At 39.6% G+C, this 26,679-nt stretch overlaps 1 protein-coding gene across 2 annotated transcripts in view; it reads left to right on the top strand.

The window, feature by feature from the left end:
• Positions 1-26,679, top strand: part of cpxm2 (carboxypeptidase X (M14 family), member 2) — a 195,075-nt gene that overhangs the window by 156,273 nt on the left and 12,123 nt on the right. For both annotated transcript variants that reach the window (XM_072557521.1, XM_072557519.1), the window contains 2 exons: positions 18,699-18,838; positions 23,175-23,274. In XM_072557521.1, the coding sequence (XP_072413622.1) occupies positions 18,699-18,838; positions 23,175-23,274 (240 nt within the window). The remainder of the gene's footprint in view (positions 1-18,698; positions 18,839-23,174; positions 23,275-26,679) is intronic.

Genomic DNA, 26,679 nt, shown 5'->3' with positions numbered 1-26,679 from the left:
GCTGGTTGCCTCTTCTAACAATTTAATCAAATTTGTCAAACATGAACTTCACTTAACAATCCATGCTGACTATTCCTGAACTATCCAGGTGTCTCCACATGCAGATGCATTCTGTCCCTTAGAACATTTCTGCACCACTAAAGTTAGGCTAACTCGCCTATAGTTGCTTGGTGTATACAGTACCTTCCTTTTTGTAATAATGGGACAAACACCTTCCAGCTCTATGATCTCTCAGCTGTGACCAGAGTATATTTGAAAAATTACTGTTGGAGCCTCAGGTATCTCCTCCCTCAACAGCCTGGGATACATTTCATCTGAGCCTGTGGATTTATCCATCTTTAAGATCGCTAAGCTTGTTAGTAGCTCCCTTCTTTTCTCTGTATTAATTTATTTTAAAATTTCACAATCTTCTACTTTGATGTCTATATACAAGGTGGTAAAAGTCATACTTCAGTCATACAAGGTCCTAGTTTTACTACATCTGCGGTATTGTGAGCAGTTCTCAGCATCACACATTTGAATAAATTCATTGGAGGGAATACAGCATAGTTTTATCAGCATGATACCTGAAGTTCATGGGTTAATTTTTGAAATGAGATAGCACAAACTAGGAAAGTATTCTTTGGGATTTAGAGAATTACAGGATGATTTGATCAAATTCTGGAGATTATAAGAGCAACAGGGAAACTATTTTTGTTGGTTTGGGAATCTACAAATAGGGGTATAATGTAAAAATCAGAGCATAAATCTATTCAGCAGAAATTAGATTACCCTTTATGTAAACACTGGTTGAAGTTGGGAGCTCTTCAGCAAATGGCAATCAAAGCTGGACCTATTGTTAATTTTAAGTTTTAAATTGATGATTGATTTATGTTGAAAGTATTATCGGATTCAGCTGAAAACAAATATATATGAATGTTAGAACAGTTTGAGGGGCTAAATGGCCCATTCCTGTATTCCTGAGCTTATTTGCTTTTTATTCACACACATTTTTAAAGCTATCTCATCATGTAGACATAGAAAATTAAACACATGACAAATGGTTAGCATAAGACAAATTTCTCATCCAAACCATATAAGACCATAAGACCATAAGACCATAAGACATAGGAGTGGAAGTAAGGCCATTCGGCCCATCGAGTCCACTCCGCCATTCAGTCATGGCTGATGGGCATTTCAACTCCACTTACCCGCATTCTCCCCGTAGCCCTTAATTCCTTGAGACAACAAGAATCTATCAATCTCTGCCTTGAAGACATTTAGCATCCTGGCCTCCACTGCACTCTGCGGCAATGAATTCCACAGGCCCACCACTCTCTGGCTGAAGAAATGTCTCCGCATTTTGGTTCTGAATTGACCCCCTCTAATTTAAAGGCTGTGTCCACGGGTCCTAGTCTCCTCACCTAAGGGAAACAATTTCCTAGCGTCCACCCTTGTATGACCATACAGGATCTGTAGAACACATTTAGTTGCTACCTTATACACAGCTATTGCCAATTTGCTATCACCTTCTGCTATCAAACTCATTTCATTTATTGCATATGTCTTAATCTTATTTCAGTACTTCACATTTAGATCATAATCATGATGCCTTTCCAAAGTATGCACAAGATAATGCTCATTTACTACAGTAGTTGCATTCTTGAGAGTTCAATTGATTTTAAAAGGCATGGTTTATTGCTTTTACATGCTGACTAGTTCTTATGGCTTTGTGCTCTTTAAACAAGCAGTGATAATATACTTTATATTGCTGTTGAGTATTTTCCAGACAATAAGTATCAAGCTGGTCTACAGTTCCAGGGTTCATGCTTTCCTTCAACCTGAGCATTTGGATTAGGTTCACACTTTTACATTCTCTTTTTTTTTCATCTTAACTGAATAATCATAGTCAGCTTGCCTTATTGCATATTTCTCAAAGACCCTTCTTTACTCTCGGGTAGTGGCATCATATAATGCAACAATAATTATAGTTATTAATGAAACATGGAATTGTTAGAACAACAAAATGTCACCCACTGGGTGGAATCTTTTAGGGGCCTGAGCGATGTGACATTCAGTGAGGTTTGTGGCAGAATCAGATGAGAAGAGTGGTAAGGCCAGTTACTATATTGGGATGAACTCACCATATTGTTTATACATTTGCCAAACAGAGAGGAAGGTTTCTTGCTAGGCAGTGACAGATTGCTAGTTAAGATGGATTATTGCCGTTAAACACCTTATTAATATGATAGAATCCCTACACTGTGGAAGCAGGCCATTTGGCCCATCAAGACCCTCTGAAGACCATCCAAGCCAGATCCACCCCATCGCTTTAGCCCACGGCTGAATCACCTAACCTGCACATCACTGGACTGTGGGAGGACATTGGAGCACCTGAAGAAAACCCATGCAGACAGGGGGAGAATGTGCAAGCTTCACACAGTCAGTCACCCCAGGCTGGAATCGAACCCAGGTCCCTAGTGCTGTGAGGTAGCAGTGCTAACCACTGAGCCACTAAACCACAATTAACCTCTTTAATATTCAGGTTCCAATGCAACCAACCATGCCAACTAAGATAGAAATTAACAAATCTTGACATGGAAACATGCCAACTTCAGCAGTGTGCAAGAAGTCTCCATATTAATCATCACTAAATAGCATCTCGGGTCACATGGTTACTAGGGCATGAATTCCTCTTCCACCAATAATGGCATCCTATATTTGTCAGCTCTGCACTGTCATCGTGGTACCACTCAATCCATTTCAGATTCACAGACTTGCATTACAGGGAGCACTGGCAATTAGGCTGAGCCTATTAGCTCAATCAAACAGGTAGGCCTTGTGCCTTGCTAGTCAGCAGTCCTCAGTTAAAAGGTGTACATGTTGCTGTATGGCAGTACATTTGGCCAACCTCATACCTGCATCAAAAGCTTGGAACATTGTGTCCTCATAACCTGTAGCCTCTGGACAATAAGGAGTTTTGCACCCCACATAACTGTCTGCTGTTCCTGTTCCTCCCTGTCCATGTGGATGTAGTCCCTGAGTGTTGACACCATTGAGGCCTGTTATGACTGAGACCAAGCAGGAGCAGGAGACAGTCTGGCTGATGGGTCCTCTTAGGCCTCCATATTCTCAGCATCTAAGATAGAGGAGAAAGAGCTGGGAAAGCTGGTTATTTCTCCATAGTAATAGTGGGCATCAGTACCTGTAAGATGGAAGAGATAGAAGGCATCTCTGGCAATCATTAGCGGTGGTGTGCTGCAAATGACAGTGGGGTTAATGTGAGAGTTGCAGTGTAATGAAGTGATACTTATTCAGTTGATGGGACAGTGATGTCTTGGCATCTCCACAGAAATGGTCCAAGAATTCCCTCTCAGGCTCAGCATTCTCTCCTCATAGGAGTTGAGTTGTTGAATGTTGGGTAATCCTCCACCTGACCATGCCTTTTCTAGTTATTGTGGGCTGCCTTCTCCTGGAATGAGAGAAAGGGAGAAAATGAGTGTGCTGAAAGTGATAGGTGTGGCTGTTAATGCTGCTGAAGTGAGCGAGAGTGAGAGCAGTAGAGCATAAGTCTTGATGGGAGAGAAAAGGGTATGCCACTTGCTGTGGTGGAGCAGAGAATGTCATTGACCTTGTAGCACCACTGGCTCTTCCTCTGCATCTTTGAGACCACACTGATCTGGGTGGCGATCTTAGACTAGGCTGAGGTCTGGGGTCATGGCCTCTTCTGCCAGTCCTCCAGAAAGAGGAACATATTTCTTTGCAGCACCCTATCCACGGGGACATCCAAGTCACTGTCAGAAAAACACAGCATCATCTTCCCCTTCCCCGGCACCTTTACACCATGTCCATGATCGAGCAATGCAGCTCGCCCATGTGGACAGCAGCATTTTACATTTGACATGGGCACCAGGAATGCTGGTCTCTCAGTGGATATCTATTGAGTAATGAGTTTTTTAGTGAACGGTACGTTGTAAGATGGGGATGGAATTGGATGTGATGACACTATAGGGCTAGAGTAGGTAGTTAATGAGTTGCATTTGTAATGATATACTGAGAAGTCTGGATGGGCCTTACAGCAAGAATTCCTCCAGTTACAGAGAAAGAGTGTGTGTGTGTATACATATCCTGGGAATTTCAATTGTATTCAAAAACACAGGGATGGTGGATGCTTTCAAACTTGTTTTTTATTAAATCTGAGATTATAGATTTGGACTAAGTTATATTAACATTAAATCATGTTGCATATTCATTATGCAGCTGAGAACTTGCAACAGTTATTAACAATAAAAAATAATTTGATTTGCTATAATAAATTACATCTGGCCATTCATTCTGGGAGAAATGTTTAATTTGTACTCTAACTGTTACATTACAAGCCATTTTCCACAAATACTGATCATTAAAAACATGTCAGAACAATGGGTATTGCTGGTTGGGGTTGGTTGGTGAAGTTGATCAGCCCAGTATAAACTTTCTTTCCAAATGACTGCTAGTAACTGTTGTATGTGTATCTTTGCCTTCAAGAGATTTTACCTTTAGCGTCCACGTAGTCTATATATAAAAGACTGCAATTCCATGAACCAGCTGAGGAGCTCACATTTTACATGATAAAGTACAGCAGTAGTACATTTTGCAAGCCAGGTAGGACTTAATGAGTACCAATTCAGTAGATTCATTTCTCTTTACTCTCAGTGTTAATGAATAAAGGTGACTGTTTTGAAGTATCTAAAGGCTTTCCTATATGTCACAGTGCCACGTTGAATAATGATAAGGTGCTGAGTTATGTTGGCATTAAGGAAAGAGTAGCCATGACCTGGAGTGTTGTGGAAGGGGATGTGGCTGAGGACAGGTAAGTTATGCGCTCTGGTGCTTAAACAGCATGAGGTAAGACAATGTAATTTTATATGTAAGGAAATGTCAGCCAAGTCATGAAAGGCTTTGATATGGCTGCTATGCCGTGACATTCAGGATGAAGTACAACTCTGGACTGCTAGCATTTGACCAGGTGTATGTTTGCAGTAGTGATAAAAATGTACCACTTCCAGAAAAGCTGGGAAATCCTGGGATATTCCATAGAAGTGAGTACTTCCAGTAACATAAGTGGGAGAATTGGACTTACATCAAACAAGAAAGGCTTGGTCAATAGTTAATGAGGTTAGTTTGGGACAATCACATGAGAAAACTTGCTAGGCCATGTGGAGAAAATCTCTAAATGAAATTCAATGAAAATAACATTCAGTCCACTACTCAGGAACAAATAGTTTGGAATTAATCACTCCTCAGGGATTGATTAACTCCATGATCCACTTTATTTAAAGTCATAAAACACATCATATGTGATAAAACATAAAGCAAAGCATTTGAATTCAGTGTGTGTTAACTACACACTCAGTCCAATGATCAGCAAATGTAGAAAATGGCTTGCAATGTCACGGTTAGAATGCTTAACGCCTTGGTCCTCCTCCTCAGAAGACTCCTCCATCTCTTCCACCTCAACATCCTTTATCACATCCCCTCTCTGCCAGCTCCCAGTTTTGCAGAGCACACATCAGCTCTGTCTGGGCTTATTTAAGCAGCAGAACCTCATCTTCAGGAGGCCTACCTTCTTCTGTTCCATTGGCCTGGGGAAAGAATGAACAACATTGTATCTACACTCTGCCTCATTCAGGGTTTGTGTAACAGAGTCATCACTTGTTCCTTTGTCTTACTTGAAATCTGTAATATGCCTGTTATTGTAAATGTTTGCTAATCAAAATGTCTGATCAGGTTCATTGTTCTCACCAAGGAAGACTTCAGATGAAGATTATTATACTCTATCAATACTTCTGTGTGTGAAGACTTGATTTTAATCTTTTTGCAGTGCCAGCATTCTGCTTTTATATGTCTTCTGAAAGTGAGTTATTTTTTTGCAGTTAAAAATTTCTCTCTTATCATGAGGACTCTGCTCATGCCTTTGAGGGTTTTTGGTGCCAGAGCATTGCCAGGGATTTCTGGGATTTGTGCTTGTTCTCCCAGCTATATCATATTTTCTTTTGGTTTTTTTTACTATGTTGTTCTTAAGGAAATGAACAGATTCAGTCAATCTCCTGTGCTCACTTTGTTTATCTCCTCTGAGCATTAATCTGTTTTTTCTAGACCTCTGCTTGTCCTACCAGCTAAATGGTTTTGGCCAGAGAGAAGTTTCCTTTGATTGTAAAAACATCCGATGAAGTCTCATCAGCAATGTCTACAATTATGATATCTCTGATCAATCTCTGCCCTCATATCTCCATAGTCATATTCCTCAACTAGTCTCCAGCAGTCAATTTTAATAAAATCTTCTCTTGATTCACAAGGATTATTGAAACTATGATTTTCCAAAATTTTATCAGTTCTGAGACTGAAGTGAATATCCAATGTTTTTAAACCTTCATCAAATTTATCTGAGTTTCATGACCTCCATTGACCACCATTTCCAATGTTTCTAATTGCATAAAGAAATATACGAACATCTGCTGCAGTCAGAGTTTTTTTACAGCATGGAAAGTATCCTTTCAGCCCATCATGTTGAGCAGTCTTGCAGTTTAATTTATAAACAACTCTGTCTCTTAAAAATTGCCTCCTCCATGTCTGTGATTAAATTTTTGTGAAAGTGTGAATTCAAATGTTGTGTCTTTCCATGCCAGTCTTCTTATTCATTTTCTTTTACGCATCAGAAATTGAGGTTTTCTCATTTCTTTTGCTGAAACAGATATTTCTCCACACTTATAAAGTCTCACTATGACTGCTGCTGCTGCTTAAAATCTGTCAGTTTAAATCAGCTTTCCCAGACTTTTTTAGATTAGATTACTTACAGTGTGGAAACAAGCCTTTCGGCCCAACAAGTCCACACCAACCCGCCGAAGCACAACCCACCCATACCCCTAACACTAGGGGCAATTTAGCATGGCCAATTCACCTCACCTGCACATCTTTGGACTGTGGGAGGAAACCGGAGCAAACCCACAGAGAATGTGCAAACTCCACACAGTCAGTCGCCTGAGGCGGGAATTGAACCCGGGTCTCTGGCGCTGTGAGGCAGCAGTGCTTAACCAATGTGCCACCATTTGGAAAATGTTTTTCTGTGTCTCTGTTTCTGCTTTCTGTGCTCAATAATTATTATGCTCAATAGAATCTATAAGGTGTTTAGAACTATTTTGTCTTTCACCTGATGTCACCTGTTTCAACATCACTTTAAACTTACATTTATGTTTTCTAACTTCTCAGTCTCTTTGACATTCTAATTCTAGATTTCTCATTTCTATTTTCTGTCTTCTTAATTCCATCTCCCTTTCGTTTTTAGTTTTCTGTTCTTACTTTGTCATCTCTTGCATCATCATTCTTTCTTCCTGCTCAAACTGTTTTAGCCATAACTGAAAATCTGAAGTTTCACTATTTAGAGCAGCTTTTTTTTTCCTTTATTTCCTCTAAACCCAAGTGCTGTGCTTGTACCTCAATTATCTTTACCTTCCCAGCTGCGTCAGGAAATGCTACTTCCAGCTTGCCCACTGAGTCAATCAACTTGGTTTTTAAAGTTCCGTTAAGGCTGCCAGGGAAACTTTACACCCTGCAGATAAACCTTTGTCATTGACAGTGCCATGTTAAAAATATAGTTGAGAAACTGGTACTATCCTTCGCCTGTGTCATACATTAATACCACATTCAGGTCTTCATTTCCATTGTTTAAAATAGACACTTGGGCAAATTCCCAAACTCTGTTACACTTCACTGGGATACTCGAATCTGCTGTTTCTCGACATATCACAAAAGTGAAAGTTTTTTTTAAATGTGCAGAATTCCCCAATTTAATTGATTTTCAATCCCAGGTTGATAGCAAATACAGCCCAGGTTGCTGTACTTAACAATAATTAGTCAGTATTACAAGTAATCATACTCCAGCTACATGTAAACAATTATGAACTGTCAGCATATATCTTTACCATTTGCAACTCAAACTTTCTCTACACACACAGAAACATTGTGACACAGACTGGAAACAAAAAGCTATGGATGCTATAGGAAAATCTTGGAAAGCACTTCGGTGGTCCCATTCACAGGTTATGCTGCAATGAATGTTGTACTGACTGAGTGTTGCTTCTCAATTTTCCTTCTCTGAACGGTTCCACTGGTTTGCAGGAGGCGCAGGATGACTAGTTCATTTATAAGTTACTTATTAGTTACAAGTTGCAGAGCTTACAGTAACTGCTGAAGGAAAAATAAACAGGTTTTCTTCAGCTTACCTTGTATTTTTACTGCAGAGAACAAAGACAGCCTTTGAACCTGTGGAGATTTGATGGTTTATCCCCAACTTCTTCACAGCTCCAAATTGTTCCACTCCCTAGGAACCAATCACGTAGATGTTGGCAGGCAGAAGGCCTTTGTCATTGATAACTCGTCACGAGTCCTTAGGCCTATCAGTTACTTGTTGCCAGCTGAATTTCCTTTTGTACACAACCCTTGGCTGCAGCTGGTCTGCATTCCATCATCTACTGCTTGAAATAGCAGCTATGTAAACAGTTCTTAATATGAGTGTCAGGTTACTTGCTTTCACGAAATGCAGCAATTCTTCAACAATTGGTTTTAAAAACAGTTCCTTTCCTATTTCAGTCCATGATACATATTAAAAACAGCAGATAAAATTCCTGTCTTTACAGTGCAAGTTTGGTCTGAAATAAAGGATTCACTAGATTGAGTCCTGGGATCAATGTGTTATCTTAAGATGAGAGACTGAATAAGATGAGCCTAAATTGTCTGGAACTCAGGAAAATGAGACCTGGTCATGTTGAAAGATACAAGATTCAGAAGGGGCTTGCAGAGTAGGCACAGAGGGTATTTCATTGGCTGGGCAAATGGAGAACAAAAGAGCACAATCTTAGGATCAACATTTCAGGGCTGTGAAGAGGAGAACCTTCTTCTTTTAATGGTTGTTAATCTTTGGAATTCTTTACCCCTTGGGGTGCAGAAATTTCATGGTTGAGAGTGTCCAAGGCTGACATAGATAGTTTTGTTGGTTTCTTGGGGAGCTGGCAGGGAACTGGAGTTGAAGATCAGCCATGATTGTTTTGAATGCCAGAGCAGGTTTGAGACACTGAATGGTCTACTACTGCTCCTTCGTGTTCTCGGTGAAGAGAAAAACAGGGGTAATGTTACAAGTTGACGACTTGTCAAATTTTGGCAAAATATTCCGTTTTATTTCTGTTAGCTTTTTAAGCTTTTTCACCACACTTGCTATTTCTGATAAATATTTTTCAAATATTAGTGAGGCAGCATTGTCTCACATCCAAATTGCTGGAATTAGTTTTCATTCCAATGTCAATAGAGGAGAAAGTTTGAATTATAAATATTCTGAATCCATGCCACATAATAACTGGGTAATCAGGACTCAGGCTACCTTTAGTTTTGTTGGAACTATAACATAAGGAAGCATGCCAGGTGAATCAGTCCCATAAGCAACTGTAACGAATGGAAGCACATCACAAAGTTCAGTGCCGCTTGGAACAGCACAATGAGAAATTCTATTTTGAGCAACCACCCTACAAGGAACCATGCTGTAGCGAAATGCACCATTTGGAATGCATGCCAGCTGGAAGCCAAATATGAACCGTGTCTGGCTGTGCCAGGAAGTACCATCCCAAGAGATATAATGCGCAATGTCTCTACCATAAGGGAATCGGCACCATTAAATATAATTGTTTTCACTTTTTTCATGATCAACTTCTTTTTGTTCTTTATATAGTTAATCTTTTAACATATGTTAGAAACAATATTTTGAAAGCATATGGGATATGATTCCTATCTCAGTGGAACTGTTGAGTGTAACTTGTGATTTATAGTAATGGTCCACTTGCGGATAATAAATGTCTCATGGTTTTCATGATGTATCTGTTATATCCCTAACATCTGTTGGTTAAATAATTTTCTAAAGTGTAGAGGATATATAGTGTATGTAGGGAGATACTTGCTTCATTACAAGATTGGGGAATTATCTTCTGATTGATAGATAATAAATTATAGAGATAAACCTGAAGAAAATAATATTTGGTTAGAGAAAATGAAAAGAATCCATTTATATACAGCTTTTCACATTGTCAGGACATCAGAATATGCTTTTCTCCCACTGGATTATCTTTCCCCAGAGCTATATGATGAAGCACTGTAGTGTGTCATGCTGTGAAGTGCATACCAAAAAGCTCTTACATTTGGCCTTTGGCCTGTGCTAAGTTAAGTGGTCTCAGACAAGGTAATGGTTCTGGAGCTGAAACACTGGCATGCTTTTCTGGAAGATGTGGAGGTCTTACCTGTACGTCTGTTCCTGATTACTATGCATCAACCACTGCTGACAAATAATTTGGTGCAGACAGCAGCTGAAGATAATGTTATCCATAATTGAATAACCTGCAGCACTCCATACATAAACTTACGTCTGAATAACATTCAGGCAAGTTTCCAAATGGCTGCTATCACACTTGGTACATAAACCAGCACAAGTCAGAGGTGAATAGAAGGGAGACACTTTGGAGAACAAATGGCTGTTTTATTGTTTGATATGGTGTATTCTTAAGAGCTGGATAATTGTTTCACTTTTCAGTGCAATAATAATTCATAACTATGACAGAACACAGACAGAGATGATTTACGGGGAGAAAAGTGGTTCCAAATTGTTTACTTGGTCCAGCCACTGGTTAATATAAAAATAATGTAATTCCCATGTCTGTAATTTTCATCATTACTCTGTCTTTGTGCATTATATTTAGTATTTTTTTTCTTAATGTGATTAATGAAAATAAGCGCATTTTGAAAAGTGACCACAAAGCAATAAATGGTTCAGTAGATTGTGATATGACACAGATAAGATATTTTGAAAAATTGATACTGGTAACATTGCATTACATTAAAGTTTGAATGCCAGCTTACATGCTTGTATTAGTATTGAACAGTAATATACATTGTCTATGGAAAGAAATGACAATGCACTAATTTCAATATTTTTCATGGCAGTTTAACATTCTAGAATTGATTTATGGAACACACCAATAATTATATCATTTAACTTCAGTTTATATAACCAATGGAATGCTCTGGATTTCCAATATAATTTATGCCATACTTGTGACATTATTTACATAGCTAGGAAGTTACATAGCCAGGCTCTTATAGAATTTGTTTATGCTGGAATATTAATACAAATCAAGTGTCAGTGTGGCCAGTAGAGGTTTCACAATATAAAAACGTTCTACATTTATTATTCTTCACTGACAGAGTCATAGAGTCATAGAGATGTACAGCACAGAAACAGACCCTTCAGTCCAACCCGTTCATGCCTACCAGATATCCCAACCCAATCTAGTCCCACCTGACAGCACACAGCCCATATCTCTTCAAACCCTTCCTATTCATATACCCATCCAAATGCCTTTTAAATGTTGCAATTGTACCATCCTCCACCACATCCTCTGGCAGCTCAATCCACACATGCACATGCGTGAAAAAGTTGCCCCGTAGTTTGCCATTAGGAACTAAATACTTGCTCCTGCTTCTCTAGCCTTTTAATTTCTTGTTTTCAGTTCAGTAGAAATTGAACCTCATTATCCTCATAGCACAAGGGTTAGACAGGTGACACATATCCTATTTTCATTGGCAAAGCTTCTGTGCCCAAAGAAGGCCTGAAAATATTTGATCTGAGCTTGAGTTGGAATATTTTCTGCTTGTCACTGGTGGCTGCCTAAAACAAGCACTAAGAGCCCTAACTATGTCAATGATGAGCAAATGACTTATTTCAAGACCCCTAACAGTTGCAATTAAAATTAACATTTTTTTTTATACGAGTGTCATGCAGAGATGACACACTCCAGATTCTCAATGTGGACAGAACTATATTACAGAGTTTTTCTTTAAATGTCTACAGTCACAATCTATTTAATTACTTTTAGTTTATCTTCCCCTGTAACCATATCCACAGATAGGATTGACAGCACAGTCAACAGGCGCACACAAACGTTGAACACAACAAGCAGGGTAGTTGTGGTTCCTGCACAGTTGAGTGTTTCAAAATATTCAGCAACTTTAAGAATTGATGCTTTTAAAAGGAGAATGCTCTATCATGTTAACTTGCCAAAGTCCTGGCTTTGATTTCACTTTGCTTGTTTGTGCATCTTATGGGCACTGCCAGTGGTATCGTTGGCCAATATTCATACTTCTCAAATACATGACCAGCCTGTGGAGAAGTCAGCAGCTGAACTATATCCTGTAAATAAGGACCAATTTCAGAATGACCTCAAACTTTCTCCTGGCAGAGTGGACTACTCAGAAATGGGGCGAGGAAGCTAACTATTGAGCAGAAATCGAAATAGTTAAGAAGAGGTTCTGCAACTTCTCGCTTGAAGACCTGCAAGTATCCTCAGAGCAGGTTGAAATGAGAGGACAGTGATATCTCGGCGTACAACAACAATCTGGGATCATATCACATAAAGAGGGGAGTGGTGACACTGTGTTTCTTTTTTATTCACCCTCAGCAATCAAACACCAAATTCTTTAAGTCATTGCTCATTCAACTGACATATTTTCCGGTGTTCAGTTTTGGGCGACTTCTGTCTCACTGTCCTCATGTAGAAATGGATACATTGCTTCCTAAACACACAGCAACTGGTTTTTGCATATCTCACACATGCTACACTGACTTGGCAGATACCCAGTCTAAAAAACTTGACTCCCCCCAACTCCCACTTTAACGTGAGGGAGCTTCAAGTCTGTGATTACACAGCCTATATCAAAAGACCACAGGATGTGATATATCAAAAGACCACAGGATGTGCTGGCAGGTAAATATTTAAATCTTTGTTATCTTTCCATGGCAGCTAAACACACTCCAATGCTATTCACATGTACTATATTCTGTGGGCGATGTGTTCAATCATTCAACCCCAGTGCCTATTCTTCTTAAAGATCCCATCCAGTAGCAGAGAGGAGAAGAAGGAGAACAACTCAAGAAGGGAGAAGATCTAGGTTTCTCTCTGAAGGCCCAGATAACAAGGAGAAGGTCCAGTTATTCTGTCCACCATTGAGAGCCTGTCATCCCCTTCAACTTAATTCCTCTGTCATCTACTTGATGTTTCCAAGGTGCCAGTGTAAAGATTGACAGCAGGGAAGGGAAGCTTGTTCAACAATATTAGGAAAACTCACTGAATGAGATAGAAAGAATGTGGAACCTGTAAGAGTGACAAAGTTTAAATAGAAGATTTCCAAAGACCTCAGAGCTCTGGAAACCATACATTACAAGACCAGCAACATGTGAGGCACATGTATGCCCAGAGGAAGATACTCTATGATTTGTGGCATTTTATTGAAACTGAGTGGAGTATGTAGAAATATAGTAAATGGTAGTGGGATTCTGGTCTGCAGTAGATCTCCAAGGACAAGGTACACAAAAACTATCGCTGGCCTTCATGTTCGTGTCTCTATGACTGAAGCTCTGATCACATCCTACATCATGATGGGATTACATTTCATCTTATTTTCCAATTGATGCCAACTTCAGTGAATTGCTGCATCCAGAATTTGATATAATCACGCCAGCCATCCAACTGATGACAGGCATCAAGCAAAAGGGTGACCCTTGTAATCAAAATACCTTTTTCTCAGAACACACCCAAATCCTGTCCTTCTCCTGAAGACTACTACATCATTGGAGTCTAGCAGGCAAGAACGTGTTACGGCAGCAACTCCATCCAGAGGTACAATCAGCAGCGGCTTTATCACAGGAAGCAGATACCATTTGTCGAAACCTACCTCGATCCCGTGATGTTTCCGTTCAGTTTCAGAATCCCACCATTTCTGTCAGATGCAGCACGATAACAAGTTGTGGAAAGACACAACTAAGTACCAGGATGATACACAGTGAAAACAAATAATAAAATGAGTAATTTATGAAGGCTGCTTCATTCATTGTTTTCTCTAGGGCCTGTACTTCCATGCAATGAGCAGGCCTCTTTGTTCTTGTGAGATTAGGAGCTCTGCCTGTGGGAGTGTTACTGCTGACAGGGCAATCCACGGCAGATTGATTCAAAGATGTCACTCTTGGGAGTGTTGTCAGCCAGATTAAAACTGAGTTCACAAAACAAAATTCTGTTATGAAGTTGTAAAGAAGGTTTCATGGAGGAAAAAGTCAACATAATCACTAGAAACTCACAAAAATGTTGTGGGAATCAAAAACAGTGACAAGTAGCATGAAAGTGGTCAAAAAGAGTGAGTTAGCTTGTATACAGGAACTTTCTCAGTAAAACTGAGGTCATTGACACATACATTTTCACTTAAAGCAAGGCATGTGCACATTTTACAATTGTATCAAAAGACCAGGGGAAATTCCAGGTCAATATTTTAACAATGGCAATGAATCTAAGATGTTTTCAATTACATCAAAAGCGTCACAACTGAGTCATAAAAACACTGAAATTTGTGTCGTTGATGTCTCTGATAAAGTGTGTGAGCTTTTAATGGAAAATTGATGCAATTGGCATGCAACAAAATGCAGCAAGGGACAACTTGATGAGTATGTTTTGTTTTTGTCACAAACAGCCTAAAAGTCACCAAAAATCATTATCTAACAAAATCTTACAATTTTCGCTCATTTGGAAAGGTTTTGTGCCTGCACTCTCTTCTGCAAAACCTCACATCTCATTAATATATTATTGATACATTGTAAACCTCGAGAGTCATATTTGCAGTACAAAATAATTGTTGCATGATTGCACTTCTGTTTTAAATCTTCTCATTTCTGTCAGTCACTGCGAGAACTTATTACATTTTCAGATTAAATACTATGGTACATTGTATTCAGAGATAAATGCGCTCATGTTATTGTACTATTAGAAGCTATTCCATGAACTCTATCACCTAATACTAGTCGGTCAAACTCCACATATTTCTCTGCACTTTCTTATGATTGTAATGAGGTCAGCCAAGTAGACCTCATATAATATAAATTCCTTGGTTGGAATGATTGACCTGGTCCAGTCACAGACCCCTGGCTGACAGATTTTATATCAGAGGCTCTGTTCACTCTGAGAGCTGGCTCTCAGGGAGCTGGATCAGTGTCAAGTTCTATGCACATGTAAATAAAGGATGACTTAGAGGATACATGTGTTTCTATATTCATATAGTTAGACTTAAGGCTTATGCCTAGGTCTCTGTGTTTTTCTATCTTTTTCTAAATCCTTCCACACTGCTATTTATGCTTGGAGGAGCAGCCCTATGATATCATCGGAAGATTGCTCCTGGGTCCTAAAGCCATTCTATAACATCATGTATTAAGGGTCATGGGGCTGACTGTCTCCTGTTTCCTTTGGTTATATCAGTGCAATCTGGGTAGGTTCACCCAAACCAACACAAAAGTTTTCAGAGTATTAAATGTCAGTGATTTACACCCCAAATGGCTTATGCTGGGTTTCCTGTGACTTCTCAACCTGATTTAAATTCATTTTTCTAAAGTCTGCCCTATCAACTGTACTGGCAAAGTTACAATTGCCAGCTTACATCAGTGGCACCATTTAAGGAAAACTCTTCAAATAATTCTTGACTTTTTAGGCCTGCAGCTGCTAGTTGGTGAGTTTTAAAATAGTCTTTGCAGCTAAGTATTTAATGCATTAAAAATTAAATATTCAATTATCCATAAAATAGAACAAAGAATTGTAGATGCGGGAATTCCAAAACAGAAACAAAGTGGTAGAGAAAAGCAACAGGCTGAGTGACAGTATTTTGTGGAGAGAAAAACCGTGAATGTTTCTTTGTTTTTCTCTGCTGATGTGAACAGTACTCTCTGTTTATGATTATAGTGTAGTTTATAGAAGTCATTTCACTGCTCCCTAATTAGAATACTCATAGATGGAAGACTGATCAAAGGACCCTTGTTGAAAAGGCTTATTTTTTTTACTGAGAAACTCAATTTTACTGTATTAATAACACCACATCAGAATGTATCTTAAATATATCAAGTTCCCATCACTTGTGACCTTCAAACTACTAGATGTTGTAAAAGAAAATGCAACTGTTATTGATGTCTTTAGGAAGAAAGACTATTGTCTCTATATGGTTTGCAAGGCATATTTGAGCATGCAATAATGTAACTGTTTCTTAACTGCCCTCTGAAATGGCTGAGCAAGTCACTCTGTTGTATTAAAACTGCTGTGATGAACAATAATGGGACTAAAACTGGACTGACTGTCCAAAATCAATCACTGATTTAATTTGGACACAACCAAAGCATGCCAAGCTCAGTTCACCCTGAAAGTTCTCCTTCCTAATCTTCAAAAATTGTACCAAAATTTGTAGACCAGACCCATAACCCAGTCAATCAATAGTCATAGTTAGAAAATTGTACCATTCTGTAATTATGTTCCAAACTCCTCCATCGCCATCACAGATTCCTCATAAGTGTCAGCAACATGGAGTACAGTTGTAAGGGAATACCCTTGGTAATCTTTAGTATTGCTTCTGGATTTCTAGATCTCATGGCACCAGGCCAAAAATGGACAAGGCAGCTTCTTAATGATTACCACTACTTTCCTCCTTTAAAAAAATGGATCTATACTCATCCAAATTGGATACCACTTGGGGGTAACAATGACACAGAAGAACTTTGGCTGGTAAACTCGAATGTTTGTTACTAAGAATAGCTCAGTGGTATCACTCTAGGGTGATCTGGATAAATTCTGAAGGACGTATCTGCCACTCTGTAGCTGGTTGTGAGTGAGCCAGCAAGAGGGAGAAATCCTACCTATACGTGTCCTCACTGATAGCCCCATCACAGATGTCCATTACAGTAACAGAAGAAATGATGATCACACAGTTTGTGTAAAGTCTTCAGACTGAGGACATTTCCCTTGTGGTTTTGAAACACTCCCATACTGTTAAATGTGATAGCATGTGGTAGCTTGGTCAAGCAGTCTAAGGCGCTGCATTTAGGTTTCAGTCTTTAAAGAGGTGTGGATCGAATCGCACTGTTGTCACTTGTGAGGTTAGCACTGCTGCCTCAGAGCGCCAGAGACTGGGTTCAATTCCAGCCTCGGGTGACAGTCTGTGTGGAATTTGGATGTGCTCCCCATGTCTGCATGGATTTTCTCTTGGTGCTCCGGTTTCCTCTCACAGTCCAAAGATGTGCAGGTTAGGTGAATTGGCCATGCTAAATTGCCCATTTTGGTTGGGAATGTTAGTTAGGTGCATTAGTCAGGGGTAAATGTAAAATAATAGGGTAGGGGAATGGGTCTGGTTGGGATACTCTTCGGAGGGCCGGTGTGTGACATTTTGTATGGCATATTCCTCACTCTGCTGAAAATGTGTTGCTGGAAAAGCGCAGCAGGTCAGGCAGCATCTAAGGAGCAGGAGAATCGACGTTTCGGGCATGAGCCCATCTTCAGGCTCATGCCCGAAATGTCGATTCTTCTGCTCCTTGGATGCTGCCTGACATTCTGCGCTTTTCCAGCAACACATTTTCAGCTCTGATCTCCAGCATTTGCAGTCCTCACTTTCTCCCATATTCCTCACTCTACCAATACCCTCAAACCAGGTTCAATGAGGAGTCTGGAAGAGCAAGCCAGGAACAGCATCGGGTAGGCTTAAACATAAGATGCTGACCTGCTGAAGCTTCAGCACTGGACTCCATGCATGCTAACAATTACTGCAGGCAGCATTCTGAAAACAGAGCTAGGCAATCCCATTTAGAAAATAGTGTGGTAGAGCAATTTTGTTGAAAGACCATTTTTTCCACAGTTGCTTCCTGGCCTGCTGAGAATTTCCAGCATTTTCTGTTTTTATTTCAATTATTTCAGGCCTGTCTTGACTGACTTGTATCTATTTTCTATAAATTTGAGCTGATCCAAAATTCTAATGGTGGCATTCGAACTTGCAACAAATCCCATTCAGCCACTACTACTGTCCTCAGTAACTGACATTAGCAACCAGTCCACAACATGCCTCAATTTTAAGTTTTATGTCCTCATGTTCAAATGCTTCATCTCTCATTATTTCTGTAATCTTTTCACCCTGACAACCTTCAAAGTACTTCAAATCGGTCTCTGCTGATGCCTCACTTTATTTGCCCCTTTATACCTTCAGCTATCTCAACTTAAAGTATCCTTTTCCATGTCTTCATGCCTCTGCTCCCTTACAATTCTTGACAAAATGTTCCTTTTTGACTAAACTTTTGGTCAGCTGTCTGAATGTCCCTTGTTGTGGCTTAGTGTGTATTTCCATCTGGTTTTATGCTTGTGAACTGCCTTGGGATGTTTTACTGCATCAAATGCACTATGTAATGTAAGTTGTTATTGATTCTACTGTACTCTTCATACATCATATATTTCGATATAAAAAGTTTGATTCCTAAAATTATAGATTAAATCATCAAACAATGCCCTGAAATATTGAAAGCAATAACAGCTTTGAATGTATTCTTCATGAGATGGCAAACAAAAACCACAATAGTCAATCTATTTTGTGAAAGGTTTGTTATGGCTATATATCCAAAAAAGTGTGAAAATCTTAGTATTCTATAACAGAGAAGTTGGAAATTAAAGTTGGAAATTGAAATAAGTAGGACAAGTAATTGTCAGTAAATCATGGATCTTTGTTTTAAATAAGACATTTCAATGATAATTGGCCATGTAATTATTAAGCAATTGTTTTTAAAATGCCATGTTTTGTCGTTAAAGGTATGAATGACTTCAGTTATCTGCACACAAATTGCTTTGAGATTTCTATATATGTTGGCTGTGACAAATTTCCTCATGAGAGTGAACTCCCAGATCAGTGGGAAAACAATCGAGAGTCCCTCCTTGTTTTCATGGAACAGGTATGTTGTAGAAGAATCATTCTCTGTACTCTCCAAATCTGAAGTGACTGTTTCCAGGTCATGTTACAATGGCATTCTAAGTGTTGATGTGGAGGTGTCGGTGTTGGAGTGGGGTGGGCAAAGTCAAAACTCACACAACACCAGTTTATAGTCCAATAGGTTCATTTGAAACCACAAGCTCCTTCTGCTTCCTGAGGCAGCTAGTGAGAGAAAATACATCAGACACAAAATTTTTAGTAAAGGGTCAACTTATGTGAATGTAATGAACAAACCTAGATGGCTATTAAGTCTTTAATCAATTTCTAGTGCTGCACAAAGTGGAGTGGACTGGGTGGTAGGGAAGTACGAAAAAAACCCACTAACCTCTTCAAGTTCCAAGTCTTCATGTCTTTCTCCACGGTACAAACAGAAAAGAAATATTCTGTGAGGACCTCGTCCAACTCTGCTCATCTACACATACATGTCCACTTTATTCCTTGAGGAGCCCTATTCTCTCTCTAGTTATTCCATTTCCTTCAATAAAGACTATCGTTTCGAAATCACTGCTGTCAATGAGACGTGTTGAGAATCTGACCTAGTATACATGAGAGTACAACTTGATGAACATTCCTTTTGACACAGCTGAGAGGATTAAGTCTGGCTACTATTGAGTTACAGGAATGGAATCACAATCACATGTGGGGAGCTCTGCTGGTAACACCTCCCTGTCCCATGATAGTAGTACTGCACAGGCCCAGCCAGGGTAGGTTTATCACCAAATTAACTGGGAAAACAATAGTTCCCAACCTTTTCAGTTACGCGACACACTTCATTGAGACAAACCATTCCATGGCACACCCACTTTTCTCAGCTGAATTGATTGCTCATACTCTATATGGTTACAGACTTAGGACTGAGGTTTGCAACACGTGCAACACGTGATTGCTAATTTTCATGTAATTTTGGTTCAATGGAATGTTGTCTATGATGAAAGAATATTTGTTTGTATTAACTTCCATTACCTTTGTTCAAAATTGCATGGCACACTTAGAGTCATAGAGTTGTAGAGCTATACAGCATGGAAACAGACCCTTCGGTCCAACTCATCCATGCCAACCAGATTAATCTAGTCCCATTTGCCAGGATTTGGCCCATATCCCTCTAAACTCTTCCTTTTCATATACCCACCCAGATGCCTTTTAAATGTTGTCATTATACCAGCCTCCAACACTTCCTCTGGCATTCTATACATACACTACCCTCTGCATGAATAAGTTGCCACTTAGGTCCTTTTTAAATCTGTCCCCTCTCACCTTAAATCTATGCCCTCTAGTTCTGGAATCCTCACCTCGAGGAAAATACCTTGTCTATTCACCTGATCCATGCCCCTTATGATTTTGTAATCCTCTATAAGATCATCCCTCATCCTCCAACACTTCAGGAAAAATAGCCCCAGTCTATTCAGCCTCTCCTTATAGTTCAAACACTCTAACACTAGCAATATTGTTGTAAATCTTTTTCTGAACCCTTTCTAGTTTCACAACATCCTTCATATAGCAGGCAGACCAGAATTGCATGCAGTATTCCAAAAGTGGCCTAACCAATGTCCTGAACATGACCTCCCAACACCTATACTCAATGTACAGACCAATAAAGGCAAGCATACCAAATGTCTTCTTCACTATCCTATCTACCTGGGATTCCACTTGCAAGGAGCTGTGAACCTGCACTCCAAGGTCTCTTTGTTCAGCAACACTCCCCTGGACCTTACTATTAAATGTATAAATCCTGCACTGATTTGCCTTTCAAAATGCAGAACATTTATTTAAATTAAACTCCATCCCATTGTCCTATCTGCACTCTGATGTAACCTTCTTCGCTGTCCAGTACACCTCCAATTTTGGTGTAAGCTGCAAATTTACTAACCATACCTGCTATGTTCACAGCCAAATAATGTATGTAAATGTTGAAAAGCAGTGGACCCAGCACCGATCCTTGTGGCACACCACTGATCACAGACCTCCAGTTTGAAAGCCACCATCGACCACCACCCTCTGTCTCCTACCTTCGAGCCAGTTCTGTATCCAAATGGCTAGTTCTCTCTGTATTCCATGTGATCTAACCTTGCTAACCAGACTGCCATGAGGGAAATTGTCAAACACTTTATTGATGTCCATCTAGATCACATCCATCAGTTGGGCAGTTCTGATGGCACACACTGGTTGAAAGCCTTTGGCTTACAGCATGCCTAGCATTCTCTCTAATGAATTGTAACCTAAGATGTCAATTATTATCAACATTAGTGCCTTAAAACTCTGCTTAACAACCTAAAATTGGCAGTAAATTTGAGCGCCCAGTGTATATGATAAATGTATTGTAGGGCTTAATAGGATGGTATGGTTAATAACCCTATTTCAAGACCAGTACCATCTCAACTATCCCAGGCATGACAAAAAGAACTCACTGTTACTTAGAATCTATAAACGCTTTGGAGACTTCTGTATCTTCAGCCAGATATGAATAAAAGCAAAAGATGTGCAGACTGAAATAAAACTTGAACTATTTCAAAATGAGATGTCTCTAAAATCTGAAGCTAAGTTCTTTGAACTTATTTCAGTCTATTAATTTTCTGATATTTTATGCATGGGTGCAGTATGTTACATCTGCTCCTGTTAGGGACACAATAAGCTCATGGACAGAAAAATAGTCCACAGTTGTAAGCCATTTGAGAAACCATTATAGCAAATGATAGTTGTTGCTTAGAGAGGTGATGACTATGGTGACCATATTGTATTCACTGAATGGAAGAAAACTATTGCATACAATGACTGTCAGCCTGTCAGCAATACACTCATGTTAGTGCTATTACTGTCTCATTTCTGGGATGAGTCACCACCACCCGACTGCATATGACATGCCCTCTGACACTTCTCCCATCTATGATAAGCTTAGTGCCCTCTTTGGGAATAATTAACTCAGCTCATTCCTCTATTATGTGCACTTGCAGCAATAGACAATGCAAGGAGCTGAGCTGGAACCTACAAAAGGTTCTGTGAGATTGTCATTTTGAGTCAGAGATAATAGTTGTTCTTTGATACTGGAATTGTAATAATAGACTGAGCAAAGAGAAGGATTTATTGCCTAGTGGACTTTTTGTTAAAGCAGCAAGGGTGTCCAATTTTATCCTTCGTAAAAAGTAACCTGAGTTGGCATGTTGAAGTTAATTATCACAAAAATGAATAATGTGCCTTTCAGATCATATTCTCATTTTATTCTAAAAAGGCAGCACTCTTATATAGAACACCAAAATTAAATCAGTTGAATATAATCTATGTAAATTACTTTGAGTTGTACATTCTAAGAACAAGTTTTAAAATTAGTCCGCTGCTGTTCCGAATGGGCGCTTCAAATCATATCCCTCATGGTCAATCCACAGTCCTAGTTTCAATATCACCACTGTGTTAACATCAGGAGCAGGGTACAGACCTGGACATGAATGCATTACTAGCATTGGAAGTAGACCTCCATTTAAAATCCAGGGCTCTTCACATGGTAGGTCTGGTAGCCCACTCTAGTGCACTGGTAACAGCTGGAGCAGCCCGCACCCAGGCTTTCACATTAACGCCAACTTCTAAAAGGTTATTTGTTCATCCCCTACCCTGAGTGGACAAGGTCTCCTCTCCTCGCTGTTCCAAGAGGCCAATGTATTGCATAAACACTGCCAACTGCAAATTTCACTAGGTGCAGGTTATTGCCAGGAAATGTCAAATTGTGGGAATAGAAATATTTACAAAGACTTAGGAAAAGCTAAAAAAAAGTGTTTTTCATCTATCTGTTACCTAATCCAAGACATATGGGCAGAAGGCTAAATGCAAACAGGCAGAATTGAACTGAAAGAAAGCCTCTGCCAATATCCAACTCTGTGCCTCACTCTACGCATAATTATAACATACAGCTTATGATTAAAGAACTGACATTAAGTCCACACAAAGTATAAATGTACTTTTTGCACTGCAATGCCTGTTCTAAACATTTGACAGTAAAACACATGTATAATTGAACAATGCGCTCTCATACTTCTTTGTACACATATGTACCTTTTTACTATTTTGCTGTTTGCGTCACAGTGACTTGATCCCAAAGCAAGTGATTGTTGTGGTTAAGATACGTTAGCCCCATCACAAAATGCTGAAAGTTCTGTCATGATGCAAAATATTTTTGAGGAATGCTACAATAACAATTCCAAGGTGAATTAACCAACTGGCATTTAACAATCATAATACTTGCAAGGTTTACATTTACAGAAGACTTATATTTAATATTTGTCACCTTCAGTCTTGTTTGTTTTCCTAATCAGGTCCATCGGGGTATCAAAGGTATAGTGCAAGATCCACAGGGAAAAGGAATTCCAAACGCTGTCATATCAGTTGAAGGCATCAACCATGATGTTACTACGGGTAAGAAACCATGATGTTTCCCTAACCAAAATTAGACCAAAATATACAAATTATAGTGTGCATTATGTTAAAATGTAAAATTAATTAAATTTAATGTAAATTAAACACTGCACATGAGTCAAGAAATCTTGGTACACAGTCTCTTTAGGGTGGAGCAGCAGCAACTAAATGTTGCAAAAGAAAACAGGACTGAATGTTCCCAGTCCCTGAATGACGTGGCCATGTTAGTCGGCAAAATTCGGTGAGAATGGAAAAATTAGTTTCTCGATGTTGAGAGGATTAGTCTGATTTTGCACATGAGGCTTCATTAGCTAGATGAGAATCTCACTGACGAACAATGAGGGGCCTACTTGCCATAATAACAACTCATTATTACCTAATCTCACCTCAGGCAATGAGAGAAACTAGACCGTGACAAATCCTGACATGAAAATCTGAGTAGGGACCTGGAGGATTCACCTTCTCCTGGTGCTCACTATAGCCAGAATCTCTCACCGTTTCAGGATACGCTTCATGGACAGCAATCATCTGCACTCTCTGTCTTTTGAGGTTGGCATTGGCAAAGCACCAGCCTCACCACGTCATCATGGCATATATCCAACTCACTTATAATACAGTTTGGCACTTCAATACTGCAGTTTTGTGTTCACTGACTCCTTACTTTGCAATGCTGCTGCCAGGGCACTTTGCAGGTGGAGACAGGTACTAATCTCATGCATCAGATGCATGACGCATGCCTGCACTCTAAGCTTGTTGTCTTAGCACTCACTCTCTGCATCTATTTGGATGCTCCAGCGTATCTGTCTTGCCTTTTTTGCACCTTGGAGCTTTGGTTAGGAATTAAAGGCTTACTTCTGAATTGTCTTGCCTTTTAGCACAGACACAAAATTGGGCAAGCTGTCTTGTTTGCCAGAATGATTGATTGAAGGGGTCAACATGTTGCTGTATGGCACCGTACTACATCAGTGTCACACCTACATCACATTCCAGTAACGTACAAGACAAATATACTCAATGTGCTTCAACCAAATTGTGATGTCTCAAAGTGTATGCCCTTAGTGAAGACCAGGGTCAGAGCTTATCTGCACAATAAGTCAAGAGCATTGGCCCAAATTTTTCAAGTAATTGACGAATTCTCACCTTCTCTTGGAGAAGAAGAAATTGTTTTGTGAGAACCAGTAAAGAAACAGAACTGCGAAAGTTCCAGCACCAATCCCAGCTCTCATTCAAATGGAGGAAAATAAAGACATTGTCAGCTAGGTAGAGCTGATGGTTAGGCTGGAGGCCATTCTCAACAGGGTGTCAAACTATTACATACCTCCTTTCTCTGTCATTTGAAGCAGTAAGAAACCTGGTGATAGAGTTCATCAAAAAATCCTTACTAAGAGCTTGTTAAACAGTCTCCTGGTCTGCCTCTGACAGATTGCTCATTTCTCATCATTGTTTTCATTGAAAACACATAATACATTTGCTTTACCAAACATGAATCCTTATGTACGTGCCCAGGAATGTACCCAGGCTAATTGTTCTGCATAAAGGTAATTTATCTTTTTAACAAATTTTATTTTTACTATTGTTTCACAAGGTAATGATTCTAAAAGTGTTAATGTTGAAGCCCGCATTAAGCGCTAAAGACTCGGATAGTGAAAGGCGAAACATCTCAGGATCTGGAAGGGAACAATGTCATTAAACTCAGTATAAAAACAGAAGTACAAAAGTAAGTCAGTAGGTCTGGCTGGGTAATGGCCTTGTTTGTGCTCCCAATCAAAGAACAAGATTTGGGGGCCAAGGTTTCTTACTGCTTCAATGAATAATTGTTAGACAGAGAAAGGAGACATGCAATAGGTTGACAGCTGTACTCATGTGGCAAATAAAGTGTGAAATGAGAAAGCATTTAGCAGAAGAGTAAAATAATTTGCACTTGTTAGAAGGTAACAGCAAAATGCGCTTTGGAGGATGGAACTATTTTCAGTGCTATGGGAGGTGTCAGTGCTGCAATTGGGTTTATTACGGAGAAACAGAAAAAAAACAGCTCATGCTTACCCATACTGTCCAGGTCATGTGCACACCTGCAGGCTCCACCTGCTTCACTGCCATCAACAATACTATTGAAGAAAGAATGTGCTGTTATCTGAGACAACTCACTGCACAGAATCCTCCTCACTGAATTAAACTGAGTTCAATTTTCCTTGCTTTGAGAGATGCATTTGTTCTTTAAATGATATAAAGAGTCTTGACATGTTTGAATTTGAGCTGGTTCTTGCTATAAGGCATGGACCAAAACAGTTGCTCCAGAGCAGTAATCTGGGAAAATAAGAGATAAAGAACTAATCAAGAGAGTGATTCTGAAAACAAACCTCTTAAAAGAAAATGAAATACCAAAGGTAATTGTTCACATAGATTTAGTTTCCTCTGCTGAAGGAGTCATTTTGCTGGTTCACGGACTTGCCTACTGAGATATTCAGGAAAAGCTGGTATGAGGCAGTTGAAATTTAACAACATTTCAAGTAGGCAGAGGTGTGGAAAGGATGAAACACATTCACTGCTCAAATGTTCAGGTCAGAGATAGTTTAACTCCCCAGCTTCATTTAAATGCCACTGGCCTATGGCTTGCTTTGGACATGCCAGAGAGCGAAGACCATATGATCTGATTGCCTGGTAGCAGTGCAAAGGGAATTCCAGCAGGAGGAGAAGGCATTCCAGGAAGTGGAAGACTTTGACTTCCCATGTGGATCATGGAGCAGCATTATAGCTCTACCTGGCCTCATAATAGGAAAACTTCTCTGAAATAAAGTGCCTCTTTGTCCTTATTACCAGTTACTGACCTTCTCCATCCTCCCAGCAAATGGTTTCACCCCATTTCTCCTCAGAAGTTGAAGCTTGATTGGGAAGCCATTGGGGACTGGAAGATGATTTGCATTTATTCATGAAGCTCTCAATTGGGTGTGACTGGCTTTCCCAAACCAACAGTGTTAAAATCAGGAATCATTGAGAAAGGGGTGAGAAATGGAGCATCATAATCACAGACCGACTTCATACTTCACTTCCTCTCCTGCCCTGCCATTCTCCACCAAAGGAAGAGCTAAAATTTCTTAAGTTTCAGATTTTTAATAGCATTGACCTTCTTGGGACATAGAGTCATAGAGATGTACAGCATGAAAACAGACCCTTCTGTCCAACCCGTCCATGCCGACCAGATATCCCAACCCAACCTAGTCCCACCTGTCAGCACCCGGTCCATATCCCTCCAAACCCTTCCTATTCATATACCCATCCAAATGTTGCAATTGTACCAGCATCCACCACATCCTCTGGCAGCTCATTCCATACACATACCACCCTCTGCGTGAAAATGTTGCTCCTTAGGTCTCTTTTATATCTTTCCCCTCTCACCCTAAATCTATG

Source organism: Chiloscyllium punctatum, chromosome 38 (assembly GCF_047496795.1).
Source record: "Chiloscyllium punctatum isolate Juve2018m chromosome 38, sChiPun1.3, whole genome shotgun sequence".
NCBI lineage: Eukaryota > Metazoa > Chordata > Chondrichthyes > Orectolobiformes > Hemiscylliidae > Chiloscyllium > Chiloscyllium punctatum.
The sequence above is the reverse complement of the archived record's forward strand: the minus strand, read 5'-3'. Positions and strand labels throughout refer to the sequence as shown.